Source organism: Ixodes scapularis, unplaced genomic scaffold (genome assembly GCF_016920785.2).
Source record: "Ixodes scapularis isolate PalLabHiFi unplaced genomic scaffold, ASM1692078v2 PGA_scaffold8__174_contigs__length_109621045, whole genome shotgun sequence".
NCBI lineage: Eukaryota > Metazoa > Arthropoda > Arachnida > Ixodida > Ixodidae > Ixodes > Ixodes scapularis.
Genome location: NW_024609883.1, coordinates 46,829,139 through 46,848,387, shown reverse-complemented (window position 1 = coordinate 46,848,387; position 19,249 = coordinate 46,829,139). Strand labels below are relative to the sequence as shown.

Below are 19,249 nucleotides of genomic sequence, written 5' to 3'. Positions count from 1 at the left end.
CTGAAATTCGGCCAGGGTAAGCGAGTGTCCGCATCTTCGGTGTTCATGAGGAAACATGTGAGGTTTGCCTCGGCTAGAAGGTCTTTTACAACAAACTCTCCTCTTTTTTTTTTTTTTTTCTTTTTTTCTTCGGCAAGTTCAGAGTGTCACGATTGGCCCCTCTTTATTTTCACGACTTTCGAAGCGTATGCTGAGCGAGTGCACCTGACTTTCAAGGGATCAAGCCTCGAGCCACGACGATGAGATAATCCGGAAGACTGCACCTCTCGTTGCAGTGCTACATTACTGAAGAAAAAAAAAGTTTTGGTTTAACAGAAGATGAAACGAAGCATACTTCGCCGCTGACGCCGGGTCCAACAAAAGAATCTCCCAAGGGTGACTCACAATCTTCGCCGGCGCCTACGGTATCCTGACGCGCCTGACACGCCGTTCGTTCAATCGTTCAACAAAGAGGAGGTCTCCCTGGCGCGGAAGGTCGGAAGGACGCGAAGGATTTTGTAAACAAGCAGGTCGCCCGTACTGTGGCAGCTAGAAGTGGGAACGTGCTCCTATGTACGGATTATCCGTGTCTGCGTTTCTGTGCGGGAAGTCCGGTTTTGCAAGGGAGTATGCACTGACGTGGCGACCATGTGAACGGGTGTTCAGCTGCGAGGTCATTTCAGTGGCGCCCCCCGTGGCCCCCAAACCGCTTGAGTCAGAACTCACTAAAGGCAGACAACATGAAAACAACTCTCGGAGTGTCCTTGTCTTTCACCCCCCTCCATCCCCGTCTTTGCTCGCACGGTGCAGCTGGAGTGGCGGCGCCTGGGTGCATTACCGGATTAGGTCAATACCTTACCAAGGCTTGTTAAGCATCTCTGTCTGCGTTCGGGCGCGCCGGTGTTATGTTTTGGCTGCTCGGCGCCACCTTGGCCCAAGGACGCCTGTGATGCAGTTTCTACGGCTGCCGAGTATAAGCGCGTGGGAACGGAATGGGAGGGGGCCCCTTGTTCGGGAATGCTACTTTATCTGCCGACGTCTTATTTATTTCTGCGCTCAAACTTTTGCTACAAAAAAAAAAAAACGGTTTTGAAAGTAGTTAGTAATTTGAGTAGAAGTTACCTGAAAAACGTAGTTAAATTAAACTACTAATTACCCAAATAAAGTTGTAATTGAAAGTTACCAAGTTACTCGGAAAACTAGTTAAACTACAGTAGTTTGAGTAGAGTAGTTGAACTACGTCCAAGTCTGGCGGGGATGCATAGCAGCTCCCAAGTATGCGTTTACTTTGTCACGGGCTAAACCAAAGAACTTCGACAGCTCAAATTCGGTGACTGCGAGGGCGCAGCCTTGCAGCTCCGTAAAACCTACACCTGAGGGGCTAGGCTTGGCGAGCGCCAAAAAAAATAGGGCAGATTACGCGATAGGAGCTGAAGATACCCGTAAGTCACGAGGTCGCTGCTGCCGCACCCATCGCCCGTCGCTCAGAATGGGGATTTTCTCGACTTATCCTCTCAGAAGAAGCCGGCCCAAAACGCTTATGGTCAAGAGGTCCAACTAGTCAAAAGGTCCAACGAGTCAAGAGGTCCAATAGCCACGTGACAACCGAGTCAAGAGGTCGAACGAGTCAAAAGGTCCAATTCGAGTCAAGAGGTCCAATTCGAGTCAAGAGGTCCAACGCGTCAAGAGGTCCACGACTCAAAAGGTCCAATTTGTGCCAAGAGGTGCAACGCGTTAAGAGGTCCAATGCGTCAAGAGGTCCAACGCGTCAAGAGATCTAACGCGTCAAGAGGTCCATCGAGCCTTATTTTTATCTTCTCTGTTTATAATGATATTGCTATTAATGGGGGGACTGCTTGTGACGGTTACTGACTTTTTCACCTATTTGAATTATTTTAGACAATACAAGTACTACATATATCCATTGGAGACAAGTAGACAGATACTATTTGCCACAGTGTATATGTATTTGAGTGTTAAATAATGGATAGTGCCTGGTGACATATTTTGGACTTGTAGAACTTAATATCTGTGTTCAAGTCTCTCTGTTCTAGAACTCATATATGCCATTTCAACGGAAGTGTCTCTCAAATTCCCGATATATAAAATACAAATGTACCTCAGCATCTCGCGTTCAGCCTTCCCTTTCATGTATTTCAGTATTTGTAATCGCAAATACTTCCTTGGGTAACTTTGTCCAGTCCCGGGTTCTCGTATGTTCTATTAAAAACGTGATGCACTTCAATTTTATGCTTTTGTTTTTATTCACTGAGTTCACCGAATCACTAAAGAGGTAAATACAACATGGGAAGAAGCTCAAATATCATTGGAGGGCGTCTTTAAACGAGCCCAGATTATGCCATTTGGCGTCCAATAAGTGTTGCAAATGAATGCGAGCATTGTCTCCTTGAAACGCTATGACCGGTGCAAGCTATAGCGGGTTAATTCGGGCCGTTGACTCATTCAAAAGCACGGAGCAGCCACAAATACTTATACATTACAATACAAACTTTATTCTCACCACAGATACATGTGGTGAATGGGAGGCCGGAGAAAAAGCTGCAGAAATGCAGCTTGACGAGCTCCGGACCTTCCACTCAGCAGCTATGACGGAACACAAAAACAAATAAAATGCGTTCAGAAATAAACAATGCAAATATAGTGCGCACATAAGGAATACATTCTTAAGTATTAAAATACAAATTGAGTATACTGCTCTTTGACATATTCACTACATCTATATTTTGATCACAATATTCATTCAACAAAAAAGGTAAAGCATAACGTATTGTTTGTTTTCCATAATTTGTCCTGCATTTCGGAATTTTCCAAGGTTGGTGATGTCTAGACGGGTAATGATTCTGTTTCTTTTAAATCAGATAGTTGAAGAATTGTACTGGAACGGCCGTAAGTAGCATTTCTGTAAGCTATTGTTAAACGGTAGTTATAAATTTGCTGTATGTTAAGGATCCTATATAATTGAAACAATGATTCGGTGTGATGAATGTAAGAAACATCTGCTATTATTCGTATCACCTTTTTTGCAATAAATGTATCATATTTAAATTTGAATCAGACGTATTTCCCCAGACGAGATTGCAATAACACAAATGGGAATAAAATAATGAGTTATATAAAACCCTTTTTACGCTTTTCGGTAGAACATGTCTATGTTTGTTCATAATTCCTACAGATTTACCCAGTTTAGAGCAGAGCTTTCTTATATGGTTAGTCCAGAGCATATTATCACAAAAAATAACTCCAAGTGTTTTAACACTATTTACAAATTCAATGTGCAAGGATCCAAATTTGAGAGGATTGTATAATCTATCGCTCGAACCACGTGGGCGAAATATTATTGCTTTTGTTTTTGAGACATTAATAGTTAAACAATTTACTTCAGCCCATGTTTTTAATTTTATAAGAAACGCATTTGCTTTATTTACAAGACCCTCCTCGGATGAATCTGAAAAAAATACACTGGTGTCGTCTGCATAGATAATATATTTGCAAGTTGAATCGAGTTTCACTATGTCATTTATATATAACAAAAAAAGAAGTGGCCCGAGGATACTTCCCTGGGGAACTCCTGATAATATATTTAAAGGTGTTGATCTCTGATTTTTAATTTGCACAAATTGGGAGCGATGCTGTAAATAGGACTTAATTAGTGCGAGTGGAAGGTCGCGAATGCCATAAGAAAATAATTTATCTAGCAGGATTAAATGATTTATGCAATCAAATGCTTTGCTGAAATCTAAAAACAACCCAAGCGTCAAAATTTTGTCTTCGAAATTTCTAAGTATATGTTCTTTTTGAACTAATAAGGCTGTTTCTGTTGATCTATGTTTTCGGAATCCAAATTGACAGTCAGTAATGAGCGAGTGCTTATCACAGAAATTAATAATGCGGGAGTGAATAATCTTTTCTAATCCTTTTGAGAATACTGGAAGAATGGATATAGGACGGTAATTTCCTAACTCATTTTTGTTTCCCGATTTGAATAAAGCTACAACTTTCGCGATTTGCATTTTTTTTAGGAAAGATACCGGAAGATATTGCGAGGTTGTATATGTATGTTATATATGGGGCAATAATATCTGCTACATATTTTACAGGTTTAATTTGTAAATCATCCGCATCACGACTGCCACTGTTACTCAGACACATAATAGAGGAACACACTTCAGTCTCATATGTGGGGTACATAAAGAGCGATTCCGAGATAGGCTTAATATTTTCTGACGCTTCATGACAATAAGAGTTGTTCCCGATATTCACAAAATGGTTGTTAAATACGTTTGCCAGGTTTGAGGCACTTAAGACCTCTCCATTATGTTTAAATTTTTCAAAACTTTCTGGCTTGTAAGACGAATTGAAAACACTATTTATACGTTTCCATAATATATCGGCCTTTTTTAGACACTCAGCATCAAACAGACTAGAATAATAAATTCTTTTAGATTTTCTAATTTCCGCTGTTAGTTGGTTTCTGTATTCTTTGAAATTGACTAATGCCACTGCCTCACGTGTCACAAGAAATGTTTTATAAAGTTTATATTTTATACGCGTCTTCTTAAGGAGTGCAGTGGTCATCCAAGGCTTTCGTCCTTTTCGAGCAAGTTTAATAGTTTTATTTGGAAAACAAGAAAAATAAACCTGTTTAAATTTTTCCAAAAACGCGTTGTATGCACTATCCACGTCTTTTGAGTTCAGTACATCGGTCCAATCAGTGGCCAATAATTTCTGCCTAAATGCATCTAGTGTAAGTGGTGTAATGTTTTGGAAAGTCATAGAATTTGTGTCACGCTTATGTACCTCTCGTGTTGTGTCAGCTAGCATAAATATGGGCAGATGGTCGCTAATATCCGAGCTTATTACGCCAGCTTTGATCTTTTCCTTCTCATGGTTTGCAATAAAAAGATCAATTAATGTTGATGTAGAAAGTGTAGTGCGTGTGGGATGAGTAATTACATTAACAAAATTGTTCGCCGTTAACAATAATAACAAGTCGGCCGCGTTGGGGCTAGTTTCCAACAAATTAATATTTAGATCGCCACCAATAAAAAGAACATATTTGCTTTCGTTTGCGTGACACAGCAGTTTACCTAGAAATGTCAAAAATCGTGCCACATTCCCGCTGGGCGGACGATATATAACAGCAAAAATATAAAAGTCCCGTTTTATACACAGTATTTCATAGTCATCCGTAACAGATGTGTATTCAGGAATATTTTCGAAATTATCACTCGCGACAAGCATAGCGACACCACCCCCCCGCCCGGAAACACGATTTTGATAAAAATGATTATACTGGGGGAGAATAAAAAAATCTGTTTCATCTCTGTACCACGTTTCCGTGAACATTATGACATCGAACGAGCATTTACATGACTCAAAAAGAAACATAAGGTCGTCTATCTTAGATCTAGCTGACCTAACATTCAGGTGAAAAAGTTTCAAGAGTTTACTTGTTTTATTTGTTTCGTTACAAATATCTTGCGGAAGAAACAGATCGTTGTCTGCCATTACCTAGCAGAAAAAAACAATAAAAAGGAAAACGCTTATCCTACAATTTTGGCTTAACAAATCTTGTCGAGATCACCGTCGTGTTCTATCGATACGATATCTGCGGTTTCAGATCTACGGGCCCAAATCTTGCTGTTTCGCACCCACACGTATTTCCATCACGCGTCTCGCTTTTTTGCAGTGGCCTTTCCAAGTAGTTTCTTCAAGGTAGGGCACAAATGCTCGTTTACAAAGACCGCGGTGTCAGTCGATAATCCGAAGTCTTTGTTCGTGAGTCGCTTTTTCCTGGCTTTTGCAAGCACCTTTTCGCGTTTCTCTCTTCGCACGAACTGCACGATAATATTTTGCTTGTTTAGTTCTCGTGTGCGGACTCTGTGACAGATTTCAACATCTTGTTTATCAATCGGTTCGCCAATTAGTTCACCAAGCTTGCACAAAGTTGCATGAAGATCCTCGTTTTCAATAACTGCCATTCCTTTTATCTCTAGATTGTAGGCGCGAGAGTGCTGTTCGCATTGGACAATGCTCATCCGGTTTCCTTTCACATCCCCCTCAAGGGCGTGATACCTCGCTCGAAGCTCATCATTTTCTTTTTTTAACGCAGAAACTGTCTCGACTTCGCTTGCAAGTTTCTTCTTCATGTTCTCAAATTCAGCATTTATAAAATCCATACTAGACTTCACTTCCCGTATATCTGAACGGAGGTCACGAATTTCATTGCGAAAGTCCCTCTCTATCGTTTCCCTCAAGGATTTCCACTCGGTCCTCATCTCATCCCGCAATTCTGCGAAAAAGCGCGTAAGGTCCTTCGCCATTGGGTCGGTTACACCTTACCGTGAACAACAACACAATTGGCAGCAGCGACGGCAAGTTTTCTAAATGTTCGGGTAGTATTATATAGTAAAACACCAACCTGCAAAGTAGCGCAGTTTTAGAATGATGCGTGGACTGCCGTCGCGGCTGCCAAGTGATGAGCGATGCAAGGATCCTCTTCTTATAGTGCAGACGACAGCAGCGGCCTCATACAGCGGTCGGTTAGTATCGTAGACGTCCGAGGGGAAGGCAGCAGCAGTGACGGAGCGTATCCAGCCAGGCACAGGATCGTAGGCTGTCGACGATTGCAGGGGTAGCGCTTATCAACCGGAACAGGCGATTGAAGCAGTCTGCAAGGTAGCGCAGTTTTAGAATGATGCGTGGACTGCCGTCGCGGCTGCCAAGTGATGAGCGATGCAAGGATCCTCTTCTTATAGTGCAGACGACAGCAGCGGCCTCATACAGCGGTCGGTTGGTATCGTAGACGTCCGAGGGGGAGGCAGCAGCAGTGGCGGAGCGTATCCATCCAGGCACAGGATCGTAGGCTGTCGACGATTGCAGGGGTAGCGCTTATCAACCGGAACAGGCGATTGAAGCAGTCTGCAAAGTAGCGCAGTTTTAGAATGATGCGTGGACTGCCGTCGCGGCTGCCAAGTGATGAGCGATGCAAGGATCCTCTTCTTATAGTGCAGACGACAGCAGCGGCCTCATACAGCGGTCGGTTAGTATCGTAGACGTCCGAGGGGAAGGCAGCAGCAGTGACGGAGCGTATCCATCCAGGCACAGGATCGTAGGCTGTCGACGATTGCAGGGGTAGCGCTTATCAACCGGAACAGGCGATTGAAGCAGTCTGCAAAGTAGCGCAGTTTTAGAATGATGCGTGGACTGCCGTCGCGGCTGCCAAGTGATGAGCGATGCAAGGATCCTCTTCTTATAGTGCAGACGACAGCAGCGGCCTCATACAGCGGTCGGTTAGTATCGTAGACGTCCGAGGGGAAGGCAGCAGCAGTGACGGAGCGTATCCATCCAGGCACAGGATCGTAGGCTGTCGACGATTGCAGGGGTAGCGCTTATCAACCGGAACAGGCGATTGAAGCAGTCTGCAAAGTAGCGCAGTTTTAGAATGATGCGTGGACTGCCGTCGCGGCTGCCAAGTGATGAGCGATGCAAGGATCCTCTTCTTATAGTGCAGACGACAGCAGCGGCCTCATACAGCGGTCGGTTAGTATCGTAGACGTCCGAGGGGAAGGCAGCAGCAGTGACGGAGCGTATCCAGCCAGGCACAGGATCGTAGGCTGTCGACGATTGCAGGGGTAGCGCTTATCAACCGGAACAGGCGATTGAAGCAGTCTGCAAAGTAGCGCAGTTTTAGAATGATGCGTGGACTGCCGTCGCGGCTGCCAAGTGATGAGCGATGCAAGGATCCTCTTCTTATAGTGCAGACGACAGCAGCGGCCTCATACAGCGGTCGGTTGGTATCGTAGACGTCCGAGGGGGAGGCAGCAGCAGTGGCGGAGCGTATCCATCCAGGCACAGGATCGTAGGCTGTCGACGATTGCAGGGGTAGCGCTTATCAACCGGAACAGGCGATTGAAGCAGTCTGCAAAGTAGCGCAGTTTTAGAATGATGCGTGGACTGCCGTCGCGGCTGCCAAGTGATGAGCGATGCAAGGATCCTCTTCTTATAGTGCAGACGACAGCAGCGGCCTCATACAGCGGTCGGTTGGTATCGTAGACGTCCGAGGGGAAGGCAGCAGCAGTGACGGAGCGTATCCAGCCAGGCACAGGATCGTAGGCTGTCGACGATTGCAGGGGTAGCGCTTATCAACCGGAACAGGCGATTGAAGCAGTCTGCAAAGTAGCGCAGTTTTAGAATGATGCGTGGACTGCCGTCGCGGCTGCCAAGTGATGAGCGATGCAAGGATCCTCTTCTTATAGTGCAGACGACAGCAGCGGCCTCATACAGCGGTCGGTTGGTATCGTAGACGTCCGAGGGGAAGGCAGCAGCAGTGACGGAGCGTATCCAGCCAGGCACAGGATCGTAGGCTGTCGACGATTGCAGGGGTAGCGCTTATCAACCGGAACAGGCGATTGAAGCAGTCTGCAAAGTAGCGCAGTTTTAGAATGATGCGTGGACTGCGGTCGCGGCTGCCAAGTGATATCTTTGCATTCTCAAAAATTTATCTTTGAGAATGCTGTGAAATAAACCATGAAACTAAACGTTCCATGATTAAGCATTCTTAGCACGAATTACCGAACACTTGTCTGTCGATATCATTTATTTTTAGTTAAAATTGCGCGATGTGTTAGTCGGTTGGAATTGTAAGATGGTGGGTTAGTTGCTCAATAATTTTTAGAAAATTGGATTATAAAGACTGAAGTCGATTGAAGAATTGTTCGTGTCGGAAAGCGCGTCGATCTTTGAAGCCGATAGATCTAGTGTGTCCAGTGCTATAGTTAAAATAGACCATGGCGAACGGGAAAAAATGACTAACTTTACACGCCATACTGCGCCAGGCCAAACTGTCTCTTCAAGCTCCTCGAAGACCAAGGACTCCAAAATGTCAAGGAAGCTATTTTGACGGGACGTGAACAAATTAAAATAATTACTATAACTTTTAAAAATGATGACACGGAAAAAAAAAAAAAAAGAACTATGTTCGGTTATCCTGACGTCAAACGCCGTAATAGTGCTTTAGTGTGATGGTAGACGTCGAAATAGCAAATAGCTATGGAAATATCGTTCGTATGTGACGAAAGATGTGTTCAAAATAGTTTTGCAATTATTTCGAACCCGGATGTCGAAGCAGTCACTTCCTAAAAAAAATGCTTCTGGTTACGTGTTCGATATTCGCGGGGGAGAGCAACACGGGAGATGCAGATTTACGACTTTGTGGTCGGGGGTAGAAGAGAGAAGGCACACAGGTCCCCAACAAACGAATGTTGCTATAAGCTTGACAGTTTATAACAACAATGATTTCCGGTGTTTACAAATCCAGTGCCCAGCATGCGATCCCCACAGCCCAGCGCGCGCGTATCTGTCGCTTCAGAAACCAAGCAAATCACGGGTCATACGCACGAACACTGATTACATCACCGGCCAGAAACGATTTATCTAAGCCGTGTTCGTGAGACCCCCCTGCCGTGTGGAAGTCTTCACAGCTCAACTGTTTGCTCTTTTTCCGACATTTTTCTTCTCCGCCTTTATTGTTAGCATCTCTGTTGTCTGCTTTTTTAATGCGTGAGCATTACCTGGCTCAGTCAGCGAAAAAGCCGTCGGCAAAATTCGTGACTTGTCCAACACAATCCAACATAAAAAAAAAACTCTGGTTACGTGATATCTTTGGTCACGTGATCTCTCTGGTCATGTGGCCTATCTGGTCATGTGACCAAAACAAAAAGAAAAAGCTCTTTGGTCACTTGACCACACAAAAAGAACTGGTCACGTGACCTCCCTGGTTACGTGAGCACGAAACCATCCCCTGCCTGGTTTCGAACCTAGGCCCTCTTGATCGCGCAACTAGCGCGCTATCCGTTGCAGCAACACAACTCGGGAAAAGGTAGTGCTCGCGCATTCTCACATCGTAAGAGAAAACTTAGGTGCCCTCATAATTGTTTTTTTTTTCTTTCTTTTTTACCTGTGCTCATTTCACACCCCTTGCCTGTACATATTTCACACCACCAAGAGATGCAACGAGTCAAGCTAACCAATATTGGACCCCTTGACGCGTTGGACCTCTTGAGTCATCGAGGCACGAGTCAAGTGATCCAATATGAGTCAAGAGGTCCAACACGTCAAGAGGTTCAACGAGTCAAGAGATCCACGGCGAGTCAAAGGGTCCAACGCGTCAGGAGGTCCAACGCGTCAAGAGGTCCAATATTGGACCTCTTGACTCGTTGGAGCTCTGGACGGGTTGGGCCTCTTGACTCGAAATCGGCCAAAAAGGGGACCTTTCCCCTCGCCTCGCCGTGCTACAATACAAGAGAGAAGGGGAAAGAAAGTGGGCGAGGAGGACTTTCGGCCAGGCGGAAGAATATTTCAAAGGCTCCGATAACGGTTTGTTAAAGGCCCCAATTATTACACTACCGGGACCGGGCGGGATGCTCAGGAGCCTAAATCCAGGCTCCAGTACGACCCCGAAGCGATTATACGAGAACCACCCTACAAAAATAAAAGGGCGCCATGTTGGATTCTTTATGGCTTGGCTTAGATACGGCTTCAAAGTAGGCTACTACCAACGTTACTAGATTACCTCAGTTGTGGAACTCCCTCGGAGAGGGGTACCCCCCTCACTCACTTCAATCCGCCAGCCGTCGTTCAAAGCGCCATCTATATTTTCGTTGCATAACTGTGTTCAAAAGAGCACAGCTGAAGCGACAAATGGCGATCACAACACCGCCATATCTCCCGCAGCGGTCACTCGAGGAACTGCACGTGACGTCTATTTCGGCTTCAATTGGTTATTTCGGAGCCGAACAGATACGGTGGGAAGGGTTACAGGGGTGTCACCGCCAACTCCCCAGCGGAAGCGCCGCGGACGGGACGCGCTACCTGAAATCACCGCCGAGGCAAGGTTGTATAAAAACAATATAAATTGTGCTGCAAAACCTTGCAAACTAAAGATTTTAGAAAACATCACACGCCCCTCATTTTGTACTGAACTCCAATAAAAGTTAATACAAAAAGTATTTTTCTGTTGGTTTTTACGTTTCTAGTAACGTTGAAACGAAGCAGCCGTCTGCCGGCGCGTCGAGCGACACCGGCCGGGCGAGTCGTGGTGAGTGAGGGGGGTACTGTTCGTGCATGCAGCGTCTATGAGCAGTTCCGTAACTGAGCTAATCTAATAACGTTGGCTACTACGTTCCAAACATGATATATAGAAGCCGTTTTGAAAAGTGAGCCAGATATTTTATGAATAGCATGATTAGTTGTTAATATAATTTTATAATTTACCGAATATAAAATGATAAGTTGACTCGTTCAAGTAATGAGAGCCTCCGACCACGGACGAGGAATTCGGCGCTACTGTACAAAAGTCGACTCCATTCCATTCCTTCGTTTTTGTTGTTGCGCTCGACTTGTTTCGTGGATGGGTGAGATTTTTGTTGCGCGGTTAGGGTGCCACAACCACCGGGCAGCACATTCGAGCCAAAACGTGACGTTCCACACTTCCGCGAGACGTGCAAAGACGAGCAAAATGGATCGTCGCCGTGCGTAGGGACTGAGTTCCCGTCAAGATAGAGATCCCGCTTATGCAGCAATCACCTCACAAAAGAGAGCTACGAGCCCGTGCTACGAGCTGAGCTCTAAGCGGACAGAAGGCTCGTAAGCTGATGTGTTATGCTGTGCCAACGATATTCAACTACATTCACCCACTCCTCACCCGAATCGGATCAATCGGTTTGATCATGCAGCGAAACCGAAACCAACAGCTAGGCCATCTGGAAACGATGTCAAAAATTGTATTTAGCACTCGTGCAGCCAGATCCTGTTTGACCCGCGTGTGAAAATGGAGCTTGGCTACGATTCGCCAAGCTCGTTCAAGTGGCGACATGCATTTAAACGATTCGCCGTTTGCCTTCAAGCGGCGCGGACATCGCCTCCGAGGGAACGACCCGCCGCCTCATCACCGATCCAGGGGATCCGCCGATTCGATATCCGTACCCAGATGCCGCTTCATGTACCTACGCATGCCGCTTCAGAGGCAAAATCTGATTCCTTTGCTTTGCAAGCGCTCGTAGTTCGATCGGTGCCCGTCGCAGTTGTGTTTTCGCGAAACGGCATAATTTTGTTCAAAGCTTATGAACCTTTTTGCACACGCTTGGGAACTGCATTAAAAGGACCGTATTTCAGTAGGGTACGGCCTATGACGCTATAATTCGAAACAAAATACAAGACATCCATCCACCACCACTTGTTATCGCGACCATCTGACAAACCTTTGCGTTTTGTGACGTCACGCAGCAGCTGCGGATGTTAGCCATTGACACTGGCGAAATTCGGGGTGCAGTTTCGTACATCCGCTCATGAAAGTTTTCGTTAATAAGGGGAGATCATATTATAGAGTTAATATAATGTACGCTAGAGGTTCAAGTTGCGCTAGTGTGCTGCTGCAAATTGAAGCAGACAGCAACCAGTCAGAAAATGACTTCCGGTAATGCATTTCTATGGGAAAAAGCGAGTGCATTTTCTCGCTGCGCTCTATTATAAGAGCAAATATTACGAATATTCCGTACGTGCTGGCACATTGGAACATTTCTCAGTCACGCAGACGAAATAATGGGTCAGTTAAGGCGTTTTTATTTGAAATTCGTGGCATAAAAAACGGTGCTAAAACCGCTTCGTACATGTATTTATGTGGACTGTCGGACACTGTTAGCGCGAACACGGCATCGGCGCTTTCCACCATGGGGGATATACGTGTCAAACTGTGATAACTTGAGCAGACGACATTCCAACGGGCAAAGAGGCTTCTTTATTGAACGTGCTATACTTATAGGCGCTTGTCACGTGACATCCGTGACCGGGGTGTGCACAGCCGATGCGCCGTGGTGCGCCGTGACTTGCAGCGCCACGCTGCTACATTCCTTCCCCCTCACATCAGCTTCGGAAGTCCTCCGGTTTGTACCTGTCCGGTGGACGCCGCACTCGCGTACTTCTTCTGGAAGTCGGTGCCTCAGTACAAGGCTCCGGTGTCGTCACTGGCGCACTTGTGGAACTCGGTGGTGGAAGCGGCTGCTGACGCGTCCGTGTAGCTTGTTGACTGCCGGCTTGAGAGTCCGCTGGCATAGCAGCAGAAGCAACTTGTGGCACTATCGGCTGGGTTTCTCGAGGCACCGGAACATCTGGAAGCGTAGGCTCCTCCGGCGTAGGCGGTGCAGCAAGGGACGTCGGGCTTGCAAGGCGGTCTCGGATGTGGTCGGCGTGTGTGAACCGCACAACCTGCGCCACTTTCACTAAATATGTCACAGGACTGACGACTTGAGTCACCACACCTTCTTCCCATGACACTAGCTCGCCTCGCACCGTTTTGACCAACACAGTATCACCCACAACAAAAGACCGGTTAGCACCTCGCGACGCATCACTCTGTTCCTTCAGGTGCTGCTGTTTGTTTTGCATGGCTTTTACAAAATCGGGTTTAAGCAAAGAAAGTTTCACTCGTGGCTGTCGCTTCAAAAACAGCTCGGCTGGAGTGCGACCAGTGGTACTGTTTGGGGTGTTTCGATAGCTCAGTAAAAAGCTATCCAAACGCTCGAGCAAAGAGTGTTTCTTGCCACTCTGTTTCTCGTCTAACAATTGCTTCAGCAGAGTTTTTTTTGTGGTCTGCACGAGACGCTCTGCTGCGCCGTTCGAGGCAGCATGATAGGGTGGCGTCTTAACGTGCTTGATGCCATTCACCCTCATAAACTCAGAGAACTCATCTGAAACAAACTGAGGTCCGTTATCACTCACCAGTACCTCTGGTAGCCCATAAGCCGCAAATACACTTCGCAATTTGTCGAGTGTTTTACCAGTAGTGGTGGAAGACATGGACCACACTTCGATCCATTTTGAGAAAGCATCCACCAGTACTAGAAAGACATGGCCTTCTTTAGCAGCAAAATCCACGTGTACTCGTTGCCACGGCTTAGTTGGATAGCTCCATGGCTGTAACGGTACAGGTGGAGCAGCGTTCTGAACAGACTGACATACGCGACACTGTCGTACGTAGCTCTCCATTTCTAGGTCTAGCCCTGGCCACCATACAAAACTTCTGGCAAGCATTTTCATGCGGCTAGCACCTGGATGGTCCTCATGCAACAGTGCCAAAACCTGTGACTGCAGCTTTTCAGGTACAATCACCCTTGAGCCCCAGGTGACGCAGCCTTGCTCAAATGACAACTCGTCACGTCGTACATGGTACGGTTTTAGCTCTTCGCTACTTTGGGCAGGCCATCCATTCAGAACGTAGTTAGCTACGCGAGACAAGGTCAAGTCACGTTTTGTAGCTCTAGCTACGTCTTCCGCGGTCAAGGGAGTACTGTCAAACAACAAAAGACACTCAGCAGGGTCGTCAGCTGTTGTCATCGGTCGTGGGAGTCTAGACAGAGCATCAGCCACCTCGACATCTTTTCCTTTACGGTACTTGAGTTTGTACCTATAGGCTGCAAGAATCATTGCCCATCTTTGCATTCGAGCTGCCGCTAGCGTAGGTACAGGCTTATCGTGCCCCAGTATCCCAAGCAGTGGCTGATGGTCTGTATAGAGAGTGAACTCCCTACCATACAGGTAGCGATGGAACTTTTTCAGACCAAACATCAGAGCTAGCGCTTCTCGCTCGCACTGCGCATAGTTCTTTTCCGCTGACGTGAGCGTTCGCGACGCGAACGCCACTGGGCGCTCTTCCCCTTCTGGTGTTACATGAAAAATGACAGCACCAATCCCGTACGATGAAGCATCACACAGCAATGCAATTGGCTTGTCTACGTCGTAGAACGTAAGAACCTGGCTGTTTACGAGCAACTGCTTCGTAGCAGCAAAGGCCTCGCTGCACTTCCGAGTCCACGACCACTTTTCACCTTTTTTCAACAACCGATAAAGCGGTTCAGCTACGCACGAAACATTCTTGAGAAACTTAGCGTAAAAGTTTAGCATCCCCAAATACGCCTTCAGTTCCGTTACGCAGGTGGGCTCGGGCGCTTCCGTGATAGCCTTTGTCATTGCTTCTGTCGGGTAAATGCCATCGGCACTCACCGTGTGACCAAGGTAGGTCACCGAGCTTTGGAAAAAAACGGCACTTGTCCGTTTTCAAAGTGACATTGTAGTCACGAAGTCGACGCAAGACGCATTCCAGCGTCTTTTGACAGTCCTGGGTGTCCTTTCCAGACACGATGACGTCATCAATGTAGCATCCCACATGAGGTATGCCTTTAAGCACCTCGTCCATGAAGGACTGAAAAATGGCTGGCGCACTGGCCACACCAAACGGTAGGCGTTGGAACTGAAACAACCCCATGTGCGTGTTTATAGTCAAAAGTGGTTTGGACTCGGCAGCCAGCGGTACCTGCTGATACGCAGCAGAAAGATCCAGCACGCAAAACACTTTGCCACCTGCGATGGCAGTGTACAGATCTTCAGGTCGCGGCAGTGGGTAATGGTCGGTTTTTAGTACAGGGTTGATCGTTACTTTGTAATCCCCGCACAACCTGAGTGATCCATCTTTCTTGTGAATTACAACTACCGGAGTCGCCCACTCACTGTGACTTACGCGGCGTAAAACCCCGCTCTTCTCTAGCCTGTCCAGCTCTTCTCCAACCTTATCGCGTAACGCGTAAGGCACCGGTCGCGCCTTGCAAAAAACCGGCGTACAATCTTGTTTTAGAACTATCTTCACTTGATAGTTGTTCGTGACACTAGACTGATTAGAAAATACTGTCGGGAACTTGTTACGCAGCGCTTCTATTCGGTGTGAATCAGTTACATGCTCCAGTGACATGACGCTTTTCCAATCAAGTCTGAGCCTCTCAAGCCAGTTCCGCCCCATGAGCAACGGCAATTTCTTGCCTTGGTTATCGACGACGATAACGGGCAGTTTCAAAGTCTGGTTTTCGTATGTGACGGAAACGTCACATTGCCCTTTTACCGGGATTCGTTCACCCGTGTACGTTTTTAGGTTTACCCGAGATGGCTCACACTTGACATGAGGGAACACGGTTTTCGCAACACTTTCAGGAACAATTGTTACAGCCGCTCCTGTATCAATTTGCATGAAAACGTCCGCCCCTTCAACATTGACTTTCACTTCATAACCCGAACGCACCGTGTTAAGGCAGTGATAGACGTCCAGTTCTGAATCGTCCTCCGAGCAGTCCACTGCATTCGCGTTCTTGGGTCCCTTTTTCTCGCTCGAGCACACTTTTTGCAAATGGCCTAACTTGCCACACTTGTGACACGTAGCATTCTTGTACCAACATTTGCTTGCCGCATGCGCCCTTCCACATCTTTCGCAAGACTTCTTGCTTTGCTTGTGTTTTCGAACGTCACGCTTATTGACGTTATCTTTCTGGTTCGCTCTTATCTCGTTCAACGACGCGTCTTTGCTTCCGGCGTGTAGTAACGCTGTCTGTCGTGCCGCCTGCTCTTGATCCAATGAGATCTTGCATGCCCTTTCGAAGGTTAAGCTTTCTTCGGCGAATAGCGCACGTTGCGTTTCTTCGCGCCGTATTCCCGCCACAAGCCTGTCCCTCAGAGCATCTTGCAGAAACTGGCCAAAGTCACACTTCCTTGCCAAATGCTTTAGCGCTACAATGAAATCTTCAACGCTCTCCTGTTCCTCTTGTACACGTCTGTTGAATTTGCACCTTTCCGCTATGACCGAGCTCTTCGGGCTATAGTGGTTTTTCAGCAAAACTTTCACTTCTTCGAACGACTTATCTCCCGGTACTGCCGGTACGACCAAGCTTTTCAGAACTTCGTAAGCTCGAGGTCCTATAACGGTCAAGAACACCGCTAGCTTCTTTTCTGGTTTGATGTCGTTTGCGCTAACGAAGTGCTCGAAACGCTCTAAATACGAGTCAAAATTCTGTTGTTTTTCGTCGTATTCGTCAAGCTTTCCAAGAGGTGCCATATTTCGGCAAACCGACGGTGTACTTATCGGTTGCTGGCTTCCGTCCGTCGTGTCCGCTCCGTCCGTCGCCCGCTTGAGATGCGATGACTGCGCTGCTTTGGCTGTCGCTGTCCGTTCAGTTGGCCCCGCTCGTATGGTGCTCGTCTGCTGCCGTCTGCGACGCTTCCGCTGGGCAGCGCGGGTGCGTTGTCATCCTCGTCGCCAATGTGATAACTTGAGCAGACGACATTCCAACGGGCAAAGAGGCTTCTTTATTGAACGTGCTATACTTATAGGCGCTTGTCACGTGACATCCGTGACCGGGGTGTGCACAGCCGATGCGCCGTGGTGCGCCGTGACTTGCAGCGCCACGCTGCTACACAAACGAACGAAGGACATGTGGAAAACCGAGAGAGATGGCAAGGACTCTGCAGTAACACTGGATAAGTAACTCCTTGTGCATGCAAGCCATCAAAATGAATTGAAAATCACGTAATATAGTCCGATTTGCAATAAAGAAAGTACTGTTATATTCTTTCTGTTCGTGAATATGTGCAAAGATGTATGTTCTTGGTTCAATCAACGTTACTAAAACACTTAATTGGGAAACTCGCCGTCGAAACCTGGGCCGCTGGCGTCCACCGAGACCGAGCTAAATGCGACAACAGCGCCACTCTTTATCATTTGTCTGTACTGTGGTCACCTTGAGCTTTTTGAAAGCCTGTTTTTGCGTAAAAACAAACGGAAAAGACTCTTTTTGGTATGAAATTTATTGGAGTTTAGTACAAAAAGAGGGGCGCGTTATGTTTTTAAAATCTTTAGTTTGCAGGGTTTTGCGGCACAATTAATATTGTTTTTATACAACCATGCCTTAGCGGGGCTTTCAGGTAGCGCGTCCAGACCTAGGTGCATTTTAACTTCGGTAGTTCAACGCGGCGCGTCCGCCGGGGAGATGGGGGTGGCACCCCTGTAACCTCTTCCGCTGTATCTGTTCTTAATTAGCGAGTTCGTTTCACGGCACTCGTGCCCACGCGTGCCCACTCGGAGCGTGGAACGGGTTCGTTTCGGCCGGCACTCCACGAGTGGTTGCACTCTCCAAGTTCGTTTCAGCGCTGACACCCCACGCGTGCGTGCACTCGCTGCACCGAGAAAATCGGGAGTGCGCCAAAATGCAATCCCGTCATGCCTCGCTCCGGCGGGGCCGGCTAGGAGCGGGAGCAGACGACGAGGGTTCGTCTGCTACGATGTGTCGCGGAACCGAACGGAAAAAAAGTAGATTTTCTGATAGAAATCGCGTCCCGCGGGCCACGAAATCAAACGCGAGCTTGAATTGTGAGTGTCTGCTATTTCCCGAAGAAAGCAATTGACAACCCGTGATTTATTTGCAGGTTTTAAATCGCTCTGTTGCCGTACAAACGCTGAAATATACCAGTGTGTAAAGGAATGCTCAGAACAAACGTAACAGCGGCCCCCGAGATATCTATCACCATCCGTGTGCGGGGGAAAAATTTGACATTTGTCGACAAAGCTCCCCCAGCAGAAACCTCCGACTGCTCAATAAGCATCAGAGAAAGCTAAAGATGGTAACTTTACCCGAGGATTGGGCAACATCATCATGTTTAACATTTACCTACGTCAGCTAACTTGCCCCGTCGTATTTTGTTCGAGAATGTTCTCGTTCTCGACGCCCTCACCAAGGCTAATATCTGATCCACCTATAATGACGATCCAAATAGAAAGTCCCAGTTTTGCTGGATATTCCAACAGGCTAGTTTTAAGCCGCACCCTTTCAGCGGTTCACGCATAATACCATGTTCAAACGGATCATGCTTGTGCTCGGACAGCATCATCAGTTTTCTTCAGTGTAAACGGTTATAAGAATTGAAAGATCGCACCAGCTGCTTTGTAGACAGCTGGTTGCGGAAATTTACGCCGTCTGTAACTATCTCTACGGCAGCCGAGCTGCTTGAAGTCATCGCAATATATCGCCACTCCAGCGACCTATAGGGGGCGCCACCACCAAACAAACATGGCGGCTGAGTCCAGGTCGCGGCGGCTCGGCCGGGCCGCCTGAATGGGTGGCGCGTTCGATTTAACAGATTTTGTTTTGTTTAATGCACAATTTTATAGATATTTGAGCTGAGACGGTGAAGTGTAGCCGGTGCAGATAAACTTGCAAAGCATAGTTTTGTTTTGCCGGGGTTTTTTTGTTCTTTTCGTGTCAAACTTTCGTTTCGGAAATTTCGTTCAAAACCGAAACAATGGGCTCCGGAGAGACGGTAATATACTAACAGTGGCGTACCAACTTGTTTTTGAGTGGGGGGGCAAACCAGGCACCCT

At 47.0% G+C, this 19,249-nt stretch overlaps 2 protein-coding genes across 2 annotated transcripts; both read right to left on the bottom strand.

Annotated features, from left to right (window-relative positions):
• Positions 1-5,690: 5,690 nt before the first annotated feature.
• LOC115325663 lies at positions 5,691-6,388 on the bottom strand (the record flags this gene model as incomplete). Its single annotated transcript, XM_040207434.2, has 1 exon — positions 5,691-6,388. A coding segment is annotated over exon 1 (633 nt), but the record flags the coding sequence as incomplete, so codon positions are not given.
• A 6,528-nt stretch (positions 6,389-12,916) lies between these two features.
• LOC120837818 lies at positions 12,917-17,163 on the bottom strand. Its single transcript, XM_040207427.1, has 3 exons — positions 16,124-17,163; positions 13,126-13,263; positions 12,917-12,982 (listed from the first exon to the last, which is right to left on the bottom strand). The coding sequence occupies exons 1-3, from the start codon at positions 16,928-16,930 to the stop codon at positions 12,917-12,919; spliced, it is 1,011 nt and encodes a 336-aa protein (XP_040063361.1). The 5' UTR covers positions 16,931-17,163.
• Positions 17,164-19,249: the final 2,086 nt, after the last annotated feature.